The 20728-nt window shown below is 34.3% G+C and overlaps 1 protein-coding gene across 1 annotated transcript; it reads left to right on the top strand.

Moving 5' to 3' along the window:
- Nucleotides 1-16443: 16443 nt before the first annotated feature.
- On the top strand, nt 16444-17252 carry LOC129888825 (uncharacterized). Its single transcript, XM_055963858.1, has one exon. It carries the CDS (start codon nt 16501-16503, stop codon nt 17071-17073), a length of 573 nt encoding a protein of 190 aa, XP_055819833.1. The 5' UTR covers nt 16444-16500; the 3' UTR covers nt 17074-17252.
- The last annotated feature ends 3476 nt before the right edge of the window (nt 17253-20728 follow it).

The raw sequence follows: 20728 nt of genomic DNA, 5'->3' as shown, positions 1-20728 counted from the left end.
ACGTTTTCATAGTTTTTAAATATTTTAAAAGCATTTTTCCTTTTTTTTATTATTTATTTTTACGTTTTTATATTTTCACGTCGCATTTCTAACACCAAAATGCACTCAAATATTACATCCAACGTTGCTACACGCACTAGAAATTTTTTGGCGGTGTTTTTATATTTTTCTATAAATTTTTCCTTTTTTATTAATTTATTAATGATTTTTTAGGAATTTTCCCAAAAAAAAAAAAATATATTTTTTCGTTGAAAACTATTATTTTGGACATTTAAAAGTCACTCGTGCAAGCCGAAGTGCGTTTGCACCTCAGAACGTGCCACCTGCAGCTCTACACGTCCATTATGATTCTCTGGAAAAATCATGTCTACTCCTGCCCCTTGGGTTTTTTTTTTAAGCATATATAAGGGGGGTAGAGGTGTTGGAGGCACAATGGGGCGACTGCAGCCGGCCGACAGGGCCGTCCAGTGGGCACGTCGGCGTGAAGCGTGGGCGCAAGATGGCATGCATGGCTAGTCCGTGCGACGCCGTCGAGCGCCTACAAAAACACGTCGGCGCCGGCCCACCGGGCGGTCCTGGCGCGCCGGTGGCGGCGTTCCCCACAGAGGTCCGCAGGCAATCGATGTGAAAAGGCGGCGCTTTCGGGCGTGTGGTGAGTTCTAGATGCTAACTGATAAGCTCTAGGCGCCGCACGCACGGGGCCAAGCCGAGTACGGTCGAGCGCCGGCGGCCGACGAGGGGGGCGCCCGCCGCGCAGAAGCTCCGGCGTGCCTCCTTCGCCTCTTGCGGGATTAACTTCTCCCCTCCTCGGGCGGGTTCGCGTTAGGCGGGGCTTGCTTTGGCCTTACAACGTCGGCATCTTCGTCGGCGCGCGGCATCTAATGCCGGGCGTCGGTGCGGGTGTCCGGCGCGCATCGACGAAGCATTCGGACGCAGGACGCATGAGTGGTGCTCGGCTTGTTTGGTTAGGTTGGATCCCTGCTCGCGCAGTGACGTCCCGACCCGCACGCCAAATCAGTCGCGGGGCGAGCGCAAATCAGGCTCGCCCGAAGTCGGTTTTCCTGTGCTGCATACCCAAAGCATACTCAAATAAAACCATGGCTACCTTGGCTCTGATATCAAGTGTTGCAGAAGTCGAATATATAGAGAGTGAAGAGATCACAACTACTATATTTAAATGCAGCTAATAAATAGTAAATGAGGACACAATAAAAAGAACACCAAAAATTTACGAGGCTCGATAAAACTTTATTTTTTTTGCTTAATCCTCGAACACAATCTACCAATATCTATTTTACTCCAAAAGAATACTAGTGAAATACTACAAGAGAAAAAGAAGATCAAATGTCTTAAAAGATGAGAAGGCAAGTAAGATGTGTGTTACAAATGAACCAACAACTACCTATTTATAGGAATAAAATCTTCCTCTTGTTGTCATTCATGACATCATTATGGGTTAATATATCAAGGTTTATCTTGTGAAGTCTTTTAATGATTTACCAATATTTTAACTACAAATTTCCTACCTCGACATTTTATACCAAAGAAGAATTATCTTCCTACAAAATTTTTACATTAATTCATCTAGAATCTTGTCAAAATTTAATAGATATAGCATTTTCTATGAAGCTTTCTATTTTCCTTGCATTAACCATCAGTTCTTGAAGGACCATATAAGGGAGTTTGTATTAATTTTTGAGAAACTTGAGTCTGTTTGCAACTCCTTGAGATTCTATACCTCTATTATTCCATAAGAGTGTATTAATAATGAGAAATTAGAGGTGGGACATTTTGCAAGGTGTTTTCGTTTCCTAACTCCATCATCTGATTTAAAGGATCCCATCTCCCCTGGAGAGTGTTCCATAATAATATCTTTTATGCTTTCTTTGTCCTAATAACCTAGCAGTAGACATTTTTCCAAATTGATAATGGTTACCTGAGTACTAGAATTATTTCTTTCTACTTGTCTATGTTGATAGAGTCATGCCATTCCATTTCACTCTCCCTGGAGAGTAGAGCTTGGGTCATCCCAAACAATGGCTCTTTATCAGCCGTAGGAAATTGATTGAATTGAACTCCACTGGGATAATTACCTTTCTATAAAATGTTTTCCCTTTCTTGTTCTTGTTATTGATGGGGCCTTTTTGGATTTTGATAAGATTTCTGTTCATTATGATGCTTTGGTCTTCAAGGTTGGTGTATTTTATCTCTTTCTTTTGAGAGGTTTTATTTCATCTTGTTTGTATCCTTGCCACTTAGTTCTTGCTCTAGTTTCTCTGTGAGGATATTTTTGTTTCTTGAAATGGTGAACGACAGAGGTATTAGTGTCATTTTGTACTACATGTTGTGTTTGTTTTGGTGTCTCAACCTGGAGAACAAACTCCCTCCTTTTACTAAATTATATTCAGGGGTTATGGATAGTTTTATGGAGAAATGAATATATAGTATAAAGGATATACATATATATATATATTGACGATTAACCATGACATCTTATTCAACTACTGGTTCAAGGAGTCCAATCATGTAGCTGATAAATTGAGGCCATTATTGATTCTTTTGTTGATGTACAAAATCGTTAATCAATACGAGACCCTACCTACCCAAGTCAGAGGCGAATTCTTTAACATTGATCGGTGGAATCTTTCTTCTATTCGACTAAAAAAGAGGACCGAATAAATTGATTTTTTCTATCCTCCTTAAAGCTTTTTAGATTGTGCCACAATTTTTTATAATAATATCTATCATGGTGAGTTCAATTCTCAATTGTAACAGAGGGTCAGGTCTATTCCTCCCTCTTGCATATGTTTCCAGATAAGGTGTCAATACAAAGGTGATTCATTTTATTAAAAAAAATAACTATAATATGGAAACAAAGTGGTGTAAGCACATTTGAACTCAACGCAGGAAATCTATGCACATTTATACGTTTCCAACTTAATATGGGTTCATATGGAGCGGAAGTGAAAATAAAACCCCATGAAGTTTAGGAGGTAATTAGGATAATATAAAATTCAGGCGTGTACTAGATTAAAGTCGTCAATATTGACACCCAATTTCATCCTTCATAATTTAATTGATCTTTAAGCGTTTCAATTTCAATTTGATGATCTTGATCCTGAACATATTTACTCAAGCCTTGAATATCTCTTGTCAATCTCACAAGTTTTTCCTCTACAGATGAAGTATTAGTTATCATCGCATGCATCACCATCGTAGATGATGGAGAATAACATGGATTCTCCCGAACATGAGATAGAAATATGTTATATGGAGTAAATCCAGTTCATAAGGAATCATCGTCGGCTAGAGTGAAAGACTTCTTGGTAAGCTAAGTTGGGAAAGAATCCTCTCGACCATTTTGGCAATGTCATCCCCTTCTTTTGCGATGTTTGGGAGAGACCTACACCATTGGTAGATGAACCAAAGACAACGGTATATTCGAACTATGCTTGTGAGGGTTGTCCTTCTAGCAATTTAGCTTGGTTCCTTGTGATTGGTCTAATGCTTCCCTTGGTAAAATCTAGAATGTTTTTCAGAGCAACAGAGAATTTAAATTCAACAGTTCTTGTGGATGTGGATTTGGCCAAAGTCATCTTAGCGCTCTTGAGCTTCAATTGTTGGAGAGAAGAGCATAGAGATAAAGGTGTTCCACTAGGAGTGCAAAATTTGTAAACGACTAATTTTTTCGTTCCTAAAAATAATAATCAAGAGAAGAAAAATAGCGCTAAATAATAATTTTAATTTTAATAATTTATGTGGGTGCTTATAAAATCTTATAGAAAAGATATAATCATTTGATTTTTCTCTTCACAACTGTCTACTCAAGCGTTTTGCTTTGTACTTGTTGAATTGATGGAATAGTTGTTGGAATTTAGGCACGAATGCGGATCTAGGCTTGAATCACAATCGTGGAGGTATGAAAATTTTTGGTTCACCATTTGGAGACAAAGATTTTTTTGTGTGCGGAAGACTTGCTAATCACCACTAAAGAATATAGCTTCCTAATGTATTTCTTTTTTTTTCTTTTGGCCTTATGAAGATCTTTTTATATAGACGTGATCTAGGGCTTACGGGTATTTTAGTCTCTAAGTAATTATAGTGGACCTTGGCTTGAAGATCATAGGTTAGGCTTGTCTTATCAACTTAACATACTGGCCCCCAAATGTAACTAAACTGTGACACCCCGGAAATTTTTTCGCAAAGAATCGAACATTTCTTCACGTGTGGGTAGACTCAGACCGGAGGACTTGTAATTCTACATATGAGTTAGGATTAATTCCTAAGTATTTGAAGTGTGTTAGATGTGTTTAGGGGTCATAAGGGATCTCTAACACCAAGTCGAGTCCAAAGAACTCCAATCGATTGAGTTTTTGAACGAGTTAGTATAAGGGTCAACTTCAAACGACTATATCTCCTAGGATATAAATAACTGGGTGTACCATGACCTACCAAATTAAAGGTCTTTGGGTCTTATTTCCAACGCCATCAAGATTGTAATTTTTTGAGTTTGGAGTCAAAAGTTATGGCCATTTTACTACAGACTAGTACTGTAGGAATTTCAGGCCTGGGCGAAATTCAGGCTTGACGCTCCAGTGGCGCCCCACGCCACTATAGCGCCAGAAAACAGCCTCAGTAGTTTGGGGCTTGGCGCGACGCGCCACTATTAGATGTGCAGGGTTTTAAGCCTATTTTGGCTTGGCGCTGCAGTGGCGCGACGCGCCACTATAGCTCCAGCAAGACTTTTGCCCAAATTTTCAGATTTTTGGAAGAGGGGCAACTTGGACTTTTTCCAAAGTATATATACACCATCCTTGAGCATTTTGGACCATTATTTTCAGCTCCTCTCTCTCTCTAAAAGCCCTAAATATTTTCCCTCTCTTCTTGTTCTTAATCTCCAAATCCAACTCCAACAAAGGGTGTCTTCAAGAGTTTCAAGGATTCAAGCCTTCCATTGAAGACCTAACACCAAGGTTTCTTCAAAGTCTTCAAACAAGGTATGTAAGGCTAACCTAAAATATGGATTTATTTCTTCCATATGCCCATAGATGTGTTGGATAGGAGTTGTGAAAGAGTTGAACCTCCTAAGAAGGTTTTCTTGAAAGTTTTCCTAAACTATAGGATGTTTTTAAGGACTATTAGTTGATTGATGTTTTTAATGACTTGAGTTACTAAATAGTTATCTTTTATATTATTGATTTCAAATGTATCTTTGTATATAGATTTATAGATGTTGACGATATTCTTGAGTTGAGTTTTGTTGAGAGTATGGATTCATGTTTCCTTCACATGAACCCAAGATGAGATTTCTTTGGTCATAATTTGTCTTGAGTTGAGGTGGATGGTTTTGTGTATATATGTATTGATTGGAATGAAAAGAATGAATTGGATAGTTAAGAATGTCCTTTTGCTTCCATAAATTGAACATAGGACTAAAATAAGGATCTTGGAGTAGATGTTTGACGATTGATGTGATGATGATATTTGACAATGATGTGATGATAATGTTTGATGATGATGTGATGATGATGATGTTTGATGACGATGTGAATAATGGTATTTGACGATGTTGTGTGATGAAGTGGATTGGAGTCTAATGTGATTTTGTGGTATATGATGTGCATAATTTGAGTTGATTAGAGTCTTACGAATATTTTGAAAATAAATAATCTTTTGAGAAAGAGTTTTAAATAAATGTTTTTTTGAACATTTTTGCATAAATTATTTATACACTATTTTGAGTTTTAAAGGATGATTATTTTCATCTACGATTTAAAAAGAGTTTAAGCATGATTTGAATTTGAGAAGTCCTTTAAATATTTTTGAACATGAGTATTTGGAGTATAAATGAGTTGAGCATTATTTTCCTTAAAAATGTAAATTTTGAGATTTATATAATTTTTTAAAGAGAAGAGTTTGATGATTGGAGATGAGTCGATTTGAAAGAGGGTCCAATGAGGCCAGATTTGATTGAGTTTTGAAGAGAGTCCAATGAGACTAAATGAGTTGATTTGAAAGAGTCCGATGAGGCTAAATAAGTATTTTAAATATTTTACTCACTTAATAACTATGTGTGTATTGAGTCTTGAGAGGAGTATTGAGCACCGAATTGGGTAAGAGTATAGTCCATACTCGAATCCCATAAACTACGCCGCCAACGTAGGAAGGGATTGTACCGTGTCGGATGTTTCCCAATTTTATTGTCCTGAAATGATAGGACTTGATTGATTGACGGATCCATGATTGGTTTGAGCTGTTCATACCTTGGCAAGTATGAATGGACGGAGCAACGGCGTGACTCATTGTGCATCACCTATATATAGGTGGTGGGATTGCTGTCGGTTAGAGAAACTCCCAAATTGAGTGGTTTGTGCATGATATGATTGGTTCGATTGAGATTGGTTGATGATTGAGTTGGATTGTAAAACATTGCATAATTTAATTTGCATATTTATTGAGTTGAGTCTGTTGAGTTGATTGTTGAGTTGATTATTGAGTTGATTGTTGAGTTGATTTTATATGATTGGATTAGGTGATGTGTGATGGATTAGATTATATGATATGTGATTGGATAGTGTATGATGAAAAGGTATATGATTGGATTGGATCGGATTGTATATGACCGGATTGAACCGATTATATACGATTGGATTGAATCGGATGGTATACGATTATGATTAGATTAAATCGGATTATACATGACTGGATGGGATCGAATTGTGAATGATTTAATTGAATTATATTGTACATGATTGGATTGGATTGTATGGTATAGGATTGGTCTTTGTCAAAAAAATTGTATTCTTACCTTGGACCTATGACACTTTGATTGAGTCTTTCTTATCTTTCTGAGTTAAGGTATTTGAACCAACGTTACACTCTCTTGAGGTATGTTTCATTCTGCCATATTACATACTCGTACATTCCATGTACTGACGTCCATTTGGACCTGCATCGTTTCATGATGCAGAGACAGATTTAGGAGATCGTTAATAGGAGCATCATCGAGGATCTATACACACTCAGCGTATTGGTGAGTCCTTCCCTACATTCGGGGGACACCGCTTATATTATTCTTGCATCGAGTTAGCCCTTTTTATTTTGGTTTGAGGTACCCATGAATATGTCATTGGAACCAAATAGATAGTAGTGATAGAGGCTTCATAGACTAGATAGTGATGGGTCGATTGAGTATTTTCTTTTCTTGAATTATTTTGTCAAACTATTTTAATGACAAAGATCGGAGTTTGATTTGTTGGCTCATGGCCTTTCTTTCTTGAGTTAGATCGTTGATTTGGATTGCCCGCCAAATTATTACTTTATTTTTAAATCTTCCGCTGATTGAATGAATGAACGGATGTGTGATCAGGCTATGGGGTTCGCTTGGGAGCCAAAAATGGTTTCTGAGTGCCGGTTACGTCTAGGGTACCCTCCCATGGCGTGACATAAACTTCATTTAAGTTATATAATTTTAAGGGGAATTTTTGCATATAGTCACTCAAAAATATCTTAATTATGCTTCATAGTTATAGTTTGCTAATTACAATTCGTTGATATAGCTATAGCAGCGTTTTTATAATTTGCGCAACATTTGTATACGTTTGAATAATTCACTATACAATTCACAATTTTTGTATAACATTGTATATTTCACTATAAAATTCATGCACAATGTTTGTATAATTCGCTATACAATTTGTAGTGTTTGTATATTTCACTATACAATTCGATTCGCGCATAGCGTTTGTATAAATCGCGCGAATTATACAAAACTTAACTGTATAATCGTGCGAATTATACAAAACTCAAACTACAATTACAACTAGATGTTTATCGCGAGCCATAATTAATTTAAACTATAGCTTTGTTAGCTATTTAACTATTATATGTTTGCTTATCCGCGTAATTTTCTCTAATTTCAACTTAAATATTAAGAATAACAAAAAAAATTACTTAGTCAACGTGTCATGGATTTAGAATTTGATCCAATATTTACTATAAATTTATCCAATAAAATTTTAGTTCCTTCAATAACAACTCAAAATATCTTCAAAAGGCATTTTTAGATATTCAAAAAAGTGCAAAAGGAAAAGCAATATGAGAAGAGACACTCTTCAAGTTAAGATAAACAATTTGGAACGAATTAACATGCCATTGAGCTCCTTTTCTCTATGTTAGGTACGTTTTTTACGTAAAGTAGTAAGTTGTAAACAGTTATGTTTGGAAGATAGGATGAATGTGAGGGTAATTGGAAAATTGTTAAGCTAATTACAATGGTTATAAGCTTCTCGATTGATAGAGTTCATTAACAAATAAAAAAGAAATCTTGCAAATAAATTAATCACAACCAAAATCCAAAATACGTATTATATTAGTCAAAATAAGTAGATGTTTGACGTGAAAGCAAGAGACTCTATACACATTTCTTCTCCCTACGTAATTCCTAACTAATAAAATTGGGACTCCAAATGCATTGGAAGGAAAACCCTCATTTTCCCCAATTATAGAAACTACTTTTATATCATCAATACTAATAAGAGGCTAGATTTATAAAAAAGGATGTATAGGCTAATCCTTTTCTCACCTTCACCGGAGGTTTTTCTTGCGTAGATGATTATTGTTGGAGATTTCCTTCATGCCACCCTTCAACTTTGTATCTTTTTGGGATTAATGGACATGGTAGGGTCAAGCCTAACCCACTCCCCCTTGTGTTTTTAGAATTTCAATGCCTATGCTTTAAAGGTGCTTTCAGATGATTTTTTCTTAAGATAAGTGTCAAAAACACATATGGATTATCCTCTTTTTTGAGTTTCATATCTAAACTATTGAAAGTGTAAGTTTTATATTTAAACTATCACTTATTAGTTTGAGAAACACACATCTCTCTTTTATTCCACTCTCATTATGGTGTGTGTACTACACTCTCTTTTTTATTTTAAAATAATTATCACATCACACGACAAAAAATTTCACCTTAACAAAAATTAAATAAATTATTAGTATTAGTTAAAGTTAAATATTAAAGTATTACTATATCAATAAAATATTATAAAATAAAATACAAAATACTTTTCGTACGTCACTCCACCACTTTCTCTCACCATACCCCCACCCACCCCCACCCCAATTTTTTAGTTTTATTTTTATTTATTAAATTTCTTTATAAAAGTTTTTTAAAAAAATTCTTACTTCATCCTCCCCCCTCCCCCGCACCTTTCAAATAATAATTTTGATATTTATTTTTCTTAAAAAGAATTCAACCCCGCCCTTCCTAACCCTCCGCTTTAATTTTTTTCTCGTTTTGTGTTGATATGTGTGTGTGTGTGATTTTAAGAAAGTATTTTTTATTTGCCGCAAGACTTTTCTTAAAATAAATTTTTTATTTATGTTATATTCAGTATGCAAGTAGAAAAAAAAATATTTTCCTAAAAATATATGTACATATCTAATACAAAACGATAAAATTATTTTAAAAATTATATAAATTAAGAGCGGACGGTTAGATGGGGAGGGTATAATTTTATTTTTTAAAAAAATAAAAGTAATAATATTTTTTAGGAAGGAGCAGGGGAGGGGGTGAAGTGTGAATTTTTTTAAAATGTTTTATAAAATAAATTTAATATAATTTTTTTTAAAAAGACGGGGATTGTGGGAGGGGTGGTGGAATGCATGAGCAAAAATATTTTAAATTTTATTTTTTAAAAAAATAGTTTCTTTTATAAAAAAATATTATTTTTTTTGGGGGGGGGATAGAAATAATTTAGTCTTTAACTTTTAACTAATATTAATAATTTATTTAAATTTTGTTAATGTGGAATATTTTATCCATGTGGTAAGATTTCTTTTAAAAATAGAGAGAGTGTATTACATATATCACTCAGGTATGTTTCTCAAACTAATAAGTGAAAGTTTAGATATGAAATTCACACTTCTAATAGTTTAGGTATGAAACTCATAAAAAAGATAATTTAAATATGTTTTTGACACTTTATCTTTTTTTTCTTCGATAGTTTGATCCCACGATAATAAAAGATTTTCTATCAAATAAGTTAAGCCCATTATAGATAAAATGTTAATAATGTCATTCAACATATATCATATAAGAAAATATGACATTTTCTTTAAAATAACTATTTATAAAAAAAAAATATGTCACATAAATTGAATCAAAGAAAATACATAAAACCACTTTTTATATAATTTATTGCGCACGCACTAATACGGCACTTTGCATCTAGTTTCTAAATAAAGTAGGTTTGAATAGGCATTTTAAGAATTACTTTTGAGAGACAAATTTCCGCTTGTAATAATATTTTGGCAGATACTATCTACGTACCGGAAAACATTAATACTACCCAACAAACAAACAATATATATATATATATATATATATATATATATATATATATATATATATATTTATATATATGTGAGTGTGTGTGTGTGACATCTTTCCAACAAGAAAAATAAACCTGCAATAATTTAATTTTAGTCCTTTTAAGCAATACACACAAGAAAAGGAAAAAAATCATTTGAATCTTTTACGATTATCAAAATTGAAAAAATAAAACCTTTTTCCCTTTTATAAGTAAACATTGGCGTGAGACCTTCACCACCAACTAGGCGCAAACCATACAAGCTTTGTATACTTGATTACATACTTTTTGAAACCTAATTTCTTTAGGACCATAATAATAGAAAAAATATGATTAATATAATTAGATCCTTATCTATAGTAAAGTTTATTTGGTGTTAAGTATAATTACATATATATTCATGTCACTAAAATGGATTATGATATAGTAATGGAACTATTTCATTCTTAATCAAAAAATTTTAATTTAAATTTATACCTGCCATAATATATACGAACGAAATACAACAACAACAACAATCCAGTGAAATCCCACAACGTGGGATCTGGGAAGGGTAAAGTGTACGCAGACCTTACTCCCACCAAGGTAAAAAGGTTGTTTTCGAGAGACCCCGGCTCAATAGAAGCATAAAAAGAGGTCAGATAAGGCTAAGAAGTTCAAAGCGATATTGAAAAATCAAATAACGAACAACACAGATAAAATAGAGTAATCAAAGTACAGAAAGTAATGGATAATAAATGAAATCAGAGCACAAGAAATTATAGTGCGCTAATGCGCCTACTAATACGGAAGAATGACAAGACTATGTACTAGCCTTCTACTCTAATATGGGTCCTCCACACCCTCCTATCTAAGGTCATGTCCTCGATAAGCTGTAAGTGTGCCATGTCCTATCTAATCACATCTCCCCAATATTTCTTCGGCCTACCCCTACCTTTTCTGAAACCATCCATTGACAATCTCTCATACCTCCGCACTGGGGCATCTGTGGCTCTTGTCTTCACATGCCCAAACCATCTCAGTCGCATTTCCCGCATCTTGTCTTCCACCAAGGCCACTCTTACCTTGTCCCGAATAGCCTTATTTTTAATCTTGTTGCTCCTGGTATGCCCATACATCCATCTCAACATTCTCATCTCGGCAACTTTCATCTTTTTAACGTGATAGACCTTAACTGGTCAACACTCTGCCTCATATAACATAGCCGGTCTAACCAGCACTTTGTAGAGCTTGACCTTAAGTTGTGGTGGCACCTTCTTGTCACATAGCAAACGGGAAGTGAGCCTTCATTTCATTCATCCTGCCCCAATACGATATGTGACATCATTGTCAATCTCCCCGCTGCCTTGCATGATAGACCCAAGGTACTTGAAACTATTTTTTTTTGGATAGCCTGGTCACCAAGCCTAACTTCCACACCAACCTCCAGAGGTATCTCACTGAACTTGCACTCTAAGTACTCTGTCTTGGTCCTACTCAGCTCTCAAACCCTTTAGACTCTAAGGTTTGTATCCAATCCTCTAGCTTAGCGTTAACTCCGCTACGAGTCTCATCGATCAAGACTATGTCATACGCTAAGCTAGAGGATTGTAGACAAACCTTAGAGTCTAAAAGGTTTAAGCTGAGTAGGACCAAGACATAGTACTTAGAGTGCAAGTTTACTGAGATACGCTATGAGTCTCATCGATCAAGACTATGTCATACGCAAAAAGAATACACCATGGAACCTTACCTTGAATTCATCGCGTCAATCCATCCATCACCAAGGCAAATAAAAATGGACTAAGAGCTGATCCTTGATATAATCCCATCACAACTGGAAAGTGATTTGACTCTCCTCCTACTGTCCTTACCCTGGTTCTGGAATCCTCATACATGTCCTTGATCACCCTAATGTACGCTACAGGTACACCTTTAGCCTCCAAACATCTCCATAGTATCTCTCGTGGAATTTTATTGTAAGACTTTACTAGGTTGATGAATACCATATGCAAGTCCCTCTTCCTTTCCCTATACTGCTCCACCAGTCTTCTCATACGGTGGATGGTTTCTGTAGTTGAGCATCCCGGCATAAATTCGAACTGATTCTCTGAAATAGACACGCCTCTCCTTACCCTCATCTCCACCACTCTTTCCCACACTTTCATAGTATGGCTTAGAAGATTGATACCTCTATAGTTGTTGCAGCTCTGGATAACCCCTTGTTTTTTATAGAGGGATCATTACGCTCGACTTCTATTCTTAGGGCATCATTGACGTCTTAAAGATGACATTAAATAACCTAGTCAGCCACTCCAAACCTATCAAGCTCGCGCTCTTCCAAAATTCCCCCAAAATTTTGTCAGGTTCGGTCGCTCTTCCCTAGCGCATCCTATGCACAACACCTTTAACTCTTCGACCATAATACTCCTGCAACCACCAAAATCGTAACGCCTCCTTGTATGTTCCAAATCTCCTAACACAATCTCTCTGTCCTCTTCTTCATTCAAGAGTTTATGGAAGTATAACTGTCATCTCTGTTTAATAAGGGTCTCCTCAACCAATATTTTTCCATGATCGTCCTTAATGCACTTAACTTGATCCACATCATGTGCCCTTCTCTTCCGTGCCCTAGATAGCCTAAACAATTTTCTATCCCCATCTTTCTCTTCTAGTTCAGCATAAAGGCGTTCAAAAGCTGTTGATTTTGCCGTCGAAACATCCGACTTCGCCTCCTTCCTCGCTATCTTATAAAGTTCCCTATTCGAACACTTCTCCACCTCCTTCTTGCTTTCTATCAACTTTGTATACGCCATTTTCTTTGCTTTTACCTTCCCTTGCACTTCTCCATTCCACCACCAGTCCCCTCAATACCGACCACGGTTACCTGTCGAGACTCCTAACACTTTCCTTGCTACAACCCTAATATAACTAGTCGTCCTATCCCACATACTGTTCGCATCTCTAATACTATCTCAGGCCCCCATATCCTTCAATTTCTCTCCCATCTCTAGGGCACTAGTCGTGGTCAAACTCCTCCATCTGATCCTAAGTCGGTCATCCCCGATCCTCTTTTTCCTCGTCATCTTGATACCTAAATTCATCACCAAGAGCTTATATTGGGTCGTAAGGTTGTCGATCAGAATGACCTTACAATCTTTGCACAAACCTTTATCATCCTTCCTAAATATGTCAAAAATCTATTTGAGTCTTAGCCATCGAACTATGAAAGGTCATCAAGTGGTCCTCCTTCTTTGGAAAACTCGAATTGGCTATCACCAACCCAAAAGCTCTTGCAAAATTCAAAAGTGAAACTCCTTCTCTATTTTTGTCCTCGAAGCCAAAGCCTCAATGCACATCATCATACCCTCCCGAAATAGACCCGATGTGCCTATTAAAATCTCCCCCACACGAAAGTTTCTCAGTAGGCGATATGCCTCCCACTAATTTGTCCAAATCCTTCCAAAAGCGCATCTTATCCTCCTCTTCTAAGCCCACTTGCGGCGCATAAGCACTAATAATATTCAACGTGATCCCTTCAACGACCACCTTAATCGACATCATCCTATCAATGACTCTCCTAACCTTCACCACCTGATCCCTTAAATCACTATCTACTAAAATGCGTACCACATTCCTATACTTCGATCTACCAGAGAACCAAAGCTTATACTCGTCTACCTCTTTAGCTTTGGAATCTACCCATTTGGTCTCTTGGGCACAAGCTATATTAATCTTCCTCTTCTTTAGAATCTTAACTAGCTCTATGAATTTTTCTGTTAACGTCCCAATATTCCAAGAACCTACTCTAAGTCTAGACGCTCCTTTAACCCGCCCCTCATCCCCGTCCTCGTCCCTGAGCGAGAACATGACCCTAGTCTACAATTACTATCTAAAGCCACGAAAATGCATATGAACTAATAAATTATTTAAAGGTCTAAAGTCCGCAATTGTAACTATAACTGTATGAGCAAAGAATAGATATGGAAATCGTAGGTACCAACTTCTGTTGAAATGAACCTGGTTACCGCTGAAAAACACTGTTCACGTCGTAGTATTATTCACGTCGGAGTTACTATTCACGTCTGACAATCAACTTACTCGCCACTACTTCGCCGTTGTTACTTGCCGTTTACCAATAGAGTTCGATGCCGTTGCTGATGGTTCGTCGTCGTTGCGATGGTCCATGCCGAAATAACAAAGAGAAAAGAGAAACAACAACCTGTAGAAGAAGCAGGAGAAGAAAAAACAGAGAACAAAGCAGCGAAACTCCGGTGATCGGAGAACTTACTGTAGATCGATAAAGTTCACAAATATCGAATGCAAGCAACTGGGTAGGATTGAGTTAAAAGATAGAACATATCTGGAAAAATCAAACGGAATATAACCCCCTAAATCTAAATTGTACTAAAAAAATTAGAGTATTAAAGAAATCAGGAAAACAAACTACAGCCTATAGGTAAAGGATTGTTCACTGGGGCATTTTAACAAACAATTTGTCAGGAATATAATGTCGTAATATGAAAAGAAATTTGAACAGCACAACACAATACAAAATCAAGAAATTGACCAAACAAAACAAAACAAAATAAAAACAAGATCAAAAAATTGAGAAATACCAACAAACGAGCTCATGGAAACAGAACAAATAACAGTAATTAGGCAAAACCCATTAGAGATGAAACAATTACATTTTTAATTAAAAGTATTGAATTCGAAATCTAAATATGTAAAAAATCTTATTGAGAGTGTATCTCAAATGAGTCTTAAAAAGTGTAAAATATTTGAAATTTCTAAAAATATTTACTATATGAAAAGAAAACTTTAAAGAATTACAATATGCTAGTTAATAAATCGTGAAGTACACTCTTTGGATATGGGACCTGTAAAATTATGGGGGGGAAACTGTAGAAAGAGAATAAAATAAAGAAAAAGAAGAAGGTTCTCATGATTGGTATGCCCACAATAAACTTTATTTTGAAAAAAGAAGGGACACGTGTCATGGAAAACCTACCTTGTTAAGTAAACTTTCAATCTAACAAGCGCTTTAGATTCTTGGACCGTTTTATCCTTAAATATTGAAGGTTTTGATTTTGAGTTTTGAGTATAAAGAGAATTTTATTGAGAACGTCAACCTAAAATTGGTCCTATAATATATAATTCAAATTTAATCAAGATTTTAATACAAAATTCAAACACCCAAATGAGAAAAAAAAAGTTTTGGAGCTACTCTTTCAACCCATATTCTAGAAGTTGGGAAAAGGCAAATGTACCCAAACAAAAAGTTGCAATAACGTACCAACATTAATTTGTTATATTTAATTTATTTATTTTTTGTTTGCACCCTTTTTGTTCGTTATAATATCATAAGATCAAATCTAGATACTATCCTCCCCACGAAGACGACAAACCTAAATAGCATTATTGTTGTGGTAAGTGACTTAATTAACAATAATTATCATTTTACAGAGCAATTTTCAAAATTTGACACTATTTGAGCAGTTATTTTTTCTTATTCAGTATTTCATATCTGTTTTGATGGTTGATTAATTCAAGCTCGTATTAAAAGTGACAAAAAACATTTCTTATCAAATGCAATTTTATTTTTTAGACATAAAACTGAAATATATGATTAAGAATGAAGGGATACGGGACTAGCCACAAGATCAGTGCAAAAGTCGTGTGCTAGATAATTTAATTCGGAGCATATTCTGGTAGTATCAATTATTTGAAGATTAGGTTAGTAATGACTTTTATTAGGGTAAATTTCACATGGTTTGAAGTATTAATTAAAGAGGAAAATTGTTGAATGGGGAGCAGTAAAGAAAAAGAGGCGTTAATTAAATTGGGACATACGTGACCAAATTTAAATTGATTTACATGAGGAAAAATAATTAATTAATTTGGGAGTGACAGTGACCTAAAGCAACCAGTACCACTTATAATTGAGTCAATAAAATATTCGATTTTTATTCGAAAATATCAAATGGACCTTTTCCTTAACTTCTCACTTTAACATTGTAACGTTAAATTGATCCACTATATATACCCTTCGTATATTTTTATCTTACCAGTTCAATTACCGACAAGAAAAACATAACAAACAAATAAAGTCTATAAATTTTCATTTATGATATATTGAGATATGGATCAAAATTTGGCAATCGTAGCAAAGAAGGTTTGGAAATTAGTTCGAGTGGCTATGTGCATGTTAAGAAAAGGCATATCAAAGCAGAAAGTAATGCTCGATATCAAATTAATGATGAAGCGTAGGAAGATTGGTAGTTACAAAGCTGCCGTCCAAAATCTGATGTTCCACTTCCACCACCACCACACCAATACCCGCCGCTCCCATGAGGTCGTGGAGAATACTAATTTACCTTTTTGTCCTCCACATAAGGATGAGTATTATGAGTTTAGCTGTAGTAGCAGCCCAAATTTGAACATAAAAAAACAGTACACTAGTACTGAAGAGGATGTTGTCGTTATGAATGCGGCCGTAATGAAAGCATTGGAGATGATTAAGGGTGAAACAACGTCACCTGATAATTATTTTCGTGGGTTCGGGAGGCAATTGAGGGTTACTGATTCGCCTTTTCCGGTAAGAGATGAGGTGGAGGAGGAATCGGATAATTATCGCGTAGATGAAGCAGCTGATGAGTTCATTTCAAAGTTCTATAGAAATTTGAGAAGACAATCTTCCCTTTCTGCATCATAATAATGTTACATGAATATATATGCATGTTTTCCTTATTTGCAAAAGCAAATTTATTAGAACTTTTGCTTTTGTGGGGTTTTAGCTAATATAAACAAAGAAATATAGAAAACTTATGAAGATTGGAAGCTGTCTATAGTGTGTGTAATTGTGCTTTTTGACTAAAGAAGTTGTTTCAATTTATTTAGCTTAATTACTATATTTAGACCGTTCAAATTTATTTTTTTGACCATACATTTTTTAAATATACTTTTCATATAATTTGAATTGTTGATTATTATGATTTCATATGCTATGTAATTTCTAAGTATGCCAACTTTATTTTTAGTAAAATAGAAATTTTTATATCTAAATTAGCACTAAACATTAATTAATTTGAAAATCAGAATCAAAATTTAAAGTATTTGAGTCAACGAAACATTTAAAGGCTTGTTCTGTGTACGAAAACGGCAGATTGCACTTAATCATCTATGTATCACTTATTTCCCTATTTATTTGTGATGTTATTTAAATTTTGATCAACACTTCCTTTAGTCTATATTAAGTTGATTTGTAAGGGAATATATATTTATTAAGAAAAAAGTTTAGGAAATAAATTAAATATTATTTTTCACTTTTATTTTTTTAGTTATTGTCTAATTATTTTTAAAAATAAAAATAATTCAAAGTAAAGTCATAAATATGAGAAATTAACTCTCTTGAACTTATCACCTAGAACATGTAAATGAAGGATAAAAATAAAAATAAAAATAAAAATAAAAATTCAAACATTTATCTTAAACTTTGAATAATTCACTTATTTTAAACTATAAAAAAAATTCAAAAATTCAGTTAAGAAGTTATTAGAAAACGGAGCGCAGAATTAAGTTACATCAAAAAGTCAAAATTGGTCAAAGTATAGGGCATCAAAATTAAACTTGTCAACATACCCTTCAAGAAGCCGCTACTGTAAATAAAGTATAGAAGTCATTTGGTACTTCGAATAAACATAATAATTTCATAGAAAAATTTAAAATTAATTTTATCTTATGTGTGTGAAGAGGCATCACTACTAATGGCAAAGTTTTTTTTTTTTATGTGAATAAGTGAAAAATCTATGCTATCGAATCAGTTCAAATGCATGGTGGGAAATAAATTGTCATTGAAATAGTGGAAAACTTTCTAAATTTTTCCGTATTTAAACCTTATGATTTTTCTTTGCTAATGTATCCAGAAGTCCAGTGATATATCTGAAATTCTTAGAAAATATTTAAAAATTTAAAAATTAAAATTTAAAAGAATAAGAAAATAATGTACTTCATTCTGAGCACCGTAAAGTTATGCAAATTACACATATAATTTAATAATGTAAATTGTTATCATATTAATATGACGATATATAATTCTAGTTTTTTTTGTTTGATCAACTATATAAATGCACAAAAGATAGTAAAAGCTTATCAGCAATAAAGCAAGACTATCTACTAAGTTATTAGAAAACAGAGCGTCGATTTAAGTTACATCAGAAAGTCAAAATTGGTCAAAATTTAGAGCATCAAAATTAAACTTGTCAACGTACCCCTCATGAAGCCACTACCGTAAATAAAGTACAGAGTCATTTGATACATGAAATATGCATAATAATCTTTAAAATTTGAAATTAATTTTATCCCATGTTTGTGCACTATTATCAAAACAAAAGTTTTTCCCATGCAAAGTAGTGAAAAATTTGTGCTGTCAAATATGATTTTCCCATCAAACCAGTTCACTGAAAATATGTATGGTGGAAAACAAATTGTCATTGTAATAGTGAAAAACTTTCTAAGTTTTTCCGTATTTAAACCTTACGATTTTTCCATTTCTCACCGATTCAATCAAAATATATGTAGAAATAGCCACTGAACATAGTATATTAGTAGTATATTAGCTAATCCCAAAATTATTTTACCTCACAATTTATACTATAATTATGAAGTTACTATCTCATATTAAAAGTGGAATATTCTTATTTATCCCATCCCACGTATCAAAACGGTCCAGGAAATTGAACACAATATATCTTGCCAGGGAAATTAAAAGTAAAAGAGTAAAGAAAACTCTTCAAGTTACACAATATAAATATTGAACACATGCCATGGAACTTCTTTTTGCCTATTCTTACATTTTATTATTAGTTGTAAACATGTAGAAATTAGTTATAGCTTCATCAAATAGTACATAGAGTCTTAATTATTTCAGCTTATACATTGATTAGTTATAAAGATTAGTTAGTTAGTTACCGAGTTTGTTAGAGCTAATTGATAGGTGGTTAGTTGTTTGCTATAATTAACCAAGTTAGTTAGCTACTTGTATAAACACCAATTGTATGTGAAATGAGAAGTAAGACAGTTCATTCTTCTTTCAGATTATTCTCTCTCGTCTTTCTCCTTTCTCCTCCATTGTTGATATAGCAGTAGCCATTAGAGCTAGGTCATCACTTTTAACATGGTACCAGAGCATTGATTATCGACTTGAGGCCTAGCTGTTTTGACTGATACATTGGAAGTATTTATACAAATAGAAATCTGGAGATACAACTACTGAAATGAAAAATCAAAATTGAGTGTTTTTCTTATTGAAAGAAGCTTAGAAATGGATCAACTAGCAGATCCTTCAACACAATCACCATGGCAATCGAGCTCAACACAAGTCGAGAAATTCACAGACATTCATCCCAGGATTTCTCTGTATCTTCATCCATCCGATACTCCAGGTAGCATTCTACTCTCTTAACAATTGATTGGTATAGAAAATTATACTAGATGGAGTAATTCGATGACAGTAGCATTATTAACTAAGAACAAAATAACATTTATTGATGAAACTTGTAGAAAAAAGTAGTATAAGGAAGATTTAGAACATGAACGAGATCGATGTAATGATTTTGTTTTGTCTTGGATTACGAATTCTGTGACAAAGGAATTGGCCAATGGCCTTATGTTTTCATCTAATGCTCACAATGTTTGGAAAGATCTAAAAGAGAGATTTGATAAGAGAAATCTCACTAGGATCTATCAGCTGTATCGAGAAATCTGTACCATGAGTAAAGGTACTCTTACAGTTTCTGAGTATTATTCTAAGAACATGTTTTTTGGTACCTCTTCCAGATTGTGAGTGTGATAAATTTAGAGAATAAACAGATCATATGGAGAGATAGAAACTTGTTGAATTTCTGATGAGATTGAATGAAACGTTTGCACAATCTCGAAGCCATATTTTGATGAAAGTACCAAGTTCCAATCGGAATCAGGCATATAACATGAATATGCAAAATGAGAGTCAAAGAGTTCAATCTCACATGATAGCTGCTTCTACTTTACCTCTTCAACAACTGGAAATTAATAATCCTATTGTAATAGCATGTATACAACATAATAAGTTTTAAAAGGCTGATAAGTTGTATTGTGAGCACTGTCATATGAAAAATCACAATACTAAATTTTGCTACAAACTAATAGGATATCCATCTGATCAAAAATATGGGACGAAAAATATTGTGGATAGAAATGAAAGGAAGTCACATTTTGAAGATAATAGATAAAAATCTGGAGGTGATAGATCACAGAGATTTGGGGGAAATAGGAAACAACAGACATATAATGAGCATTATACAGAGGATTTTGAGGCTGAAAATAAAAGA

The sequence above is a fragment of the Solanum dulcamara genome, chromosome 1 (genome assembly GCF_947179165.1).
Source record: "Solanum dulcamara chromosome 1, daSolDulc1.2, whole genome shotgun sequence".
NCBI classification, from domain to species: Eukaryota; Viridiplantae; Streptophyta; class Magnoliopsida; order Solanales; family Solanaceae; genus Solanum; species Solanum dulcamara.
This window is presented reverse-complemented; position numbering and strand designations above follow the sequence as displayed.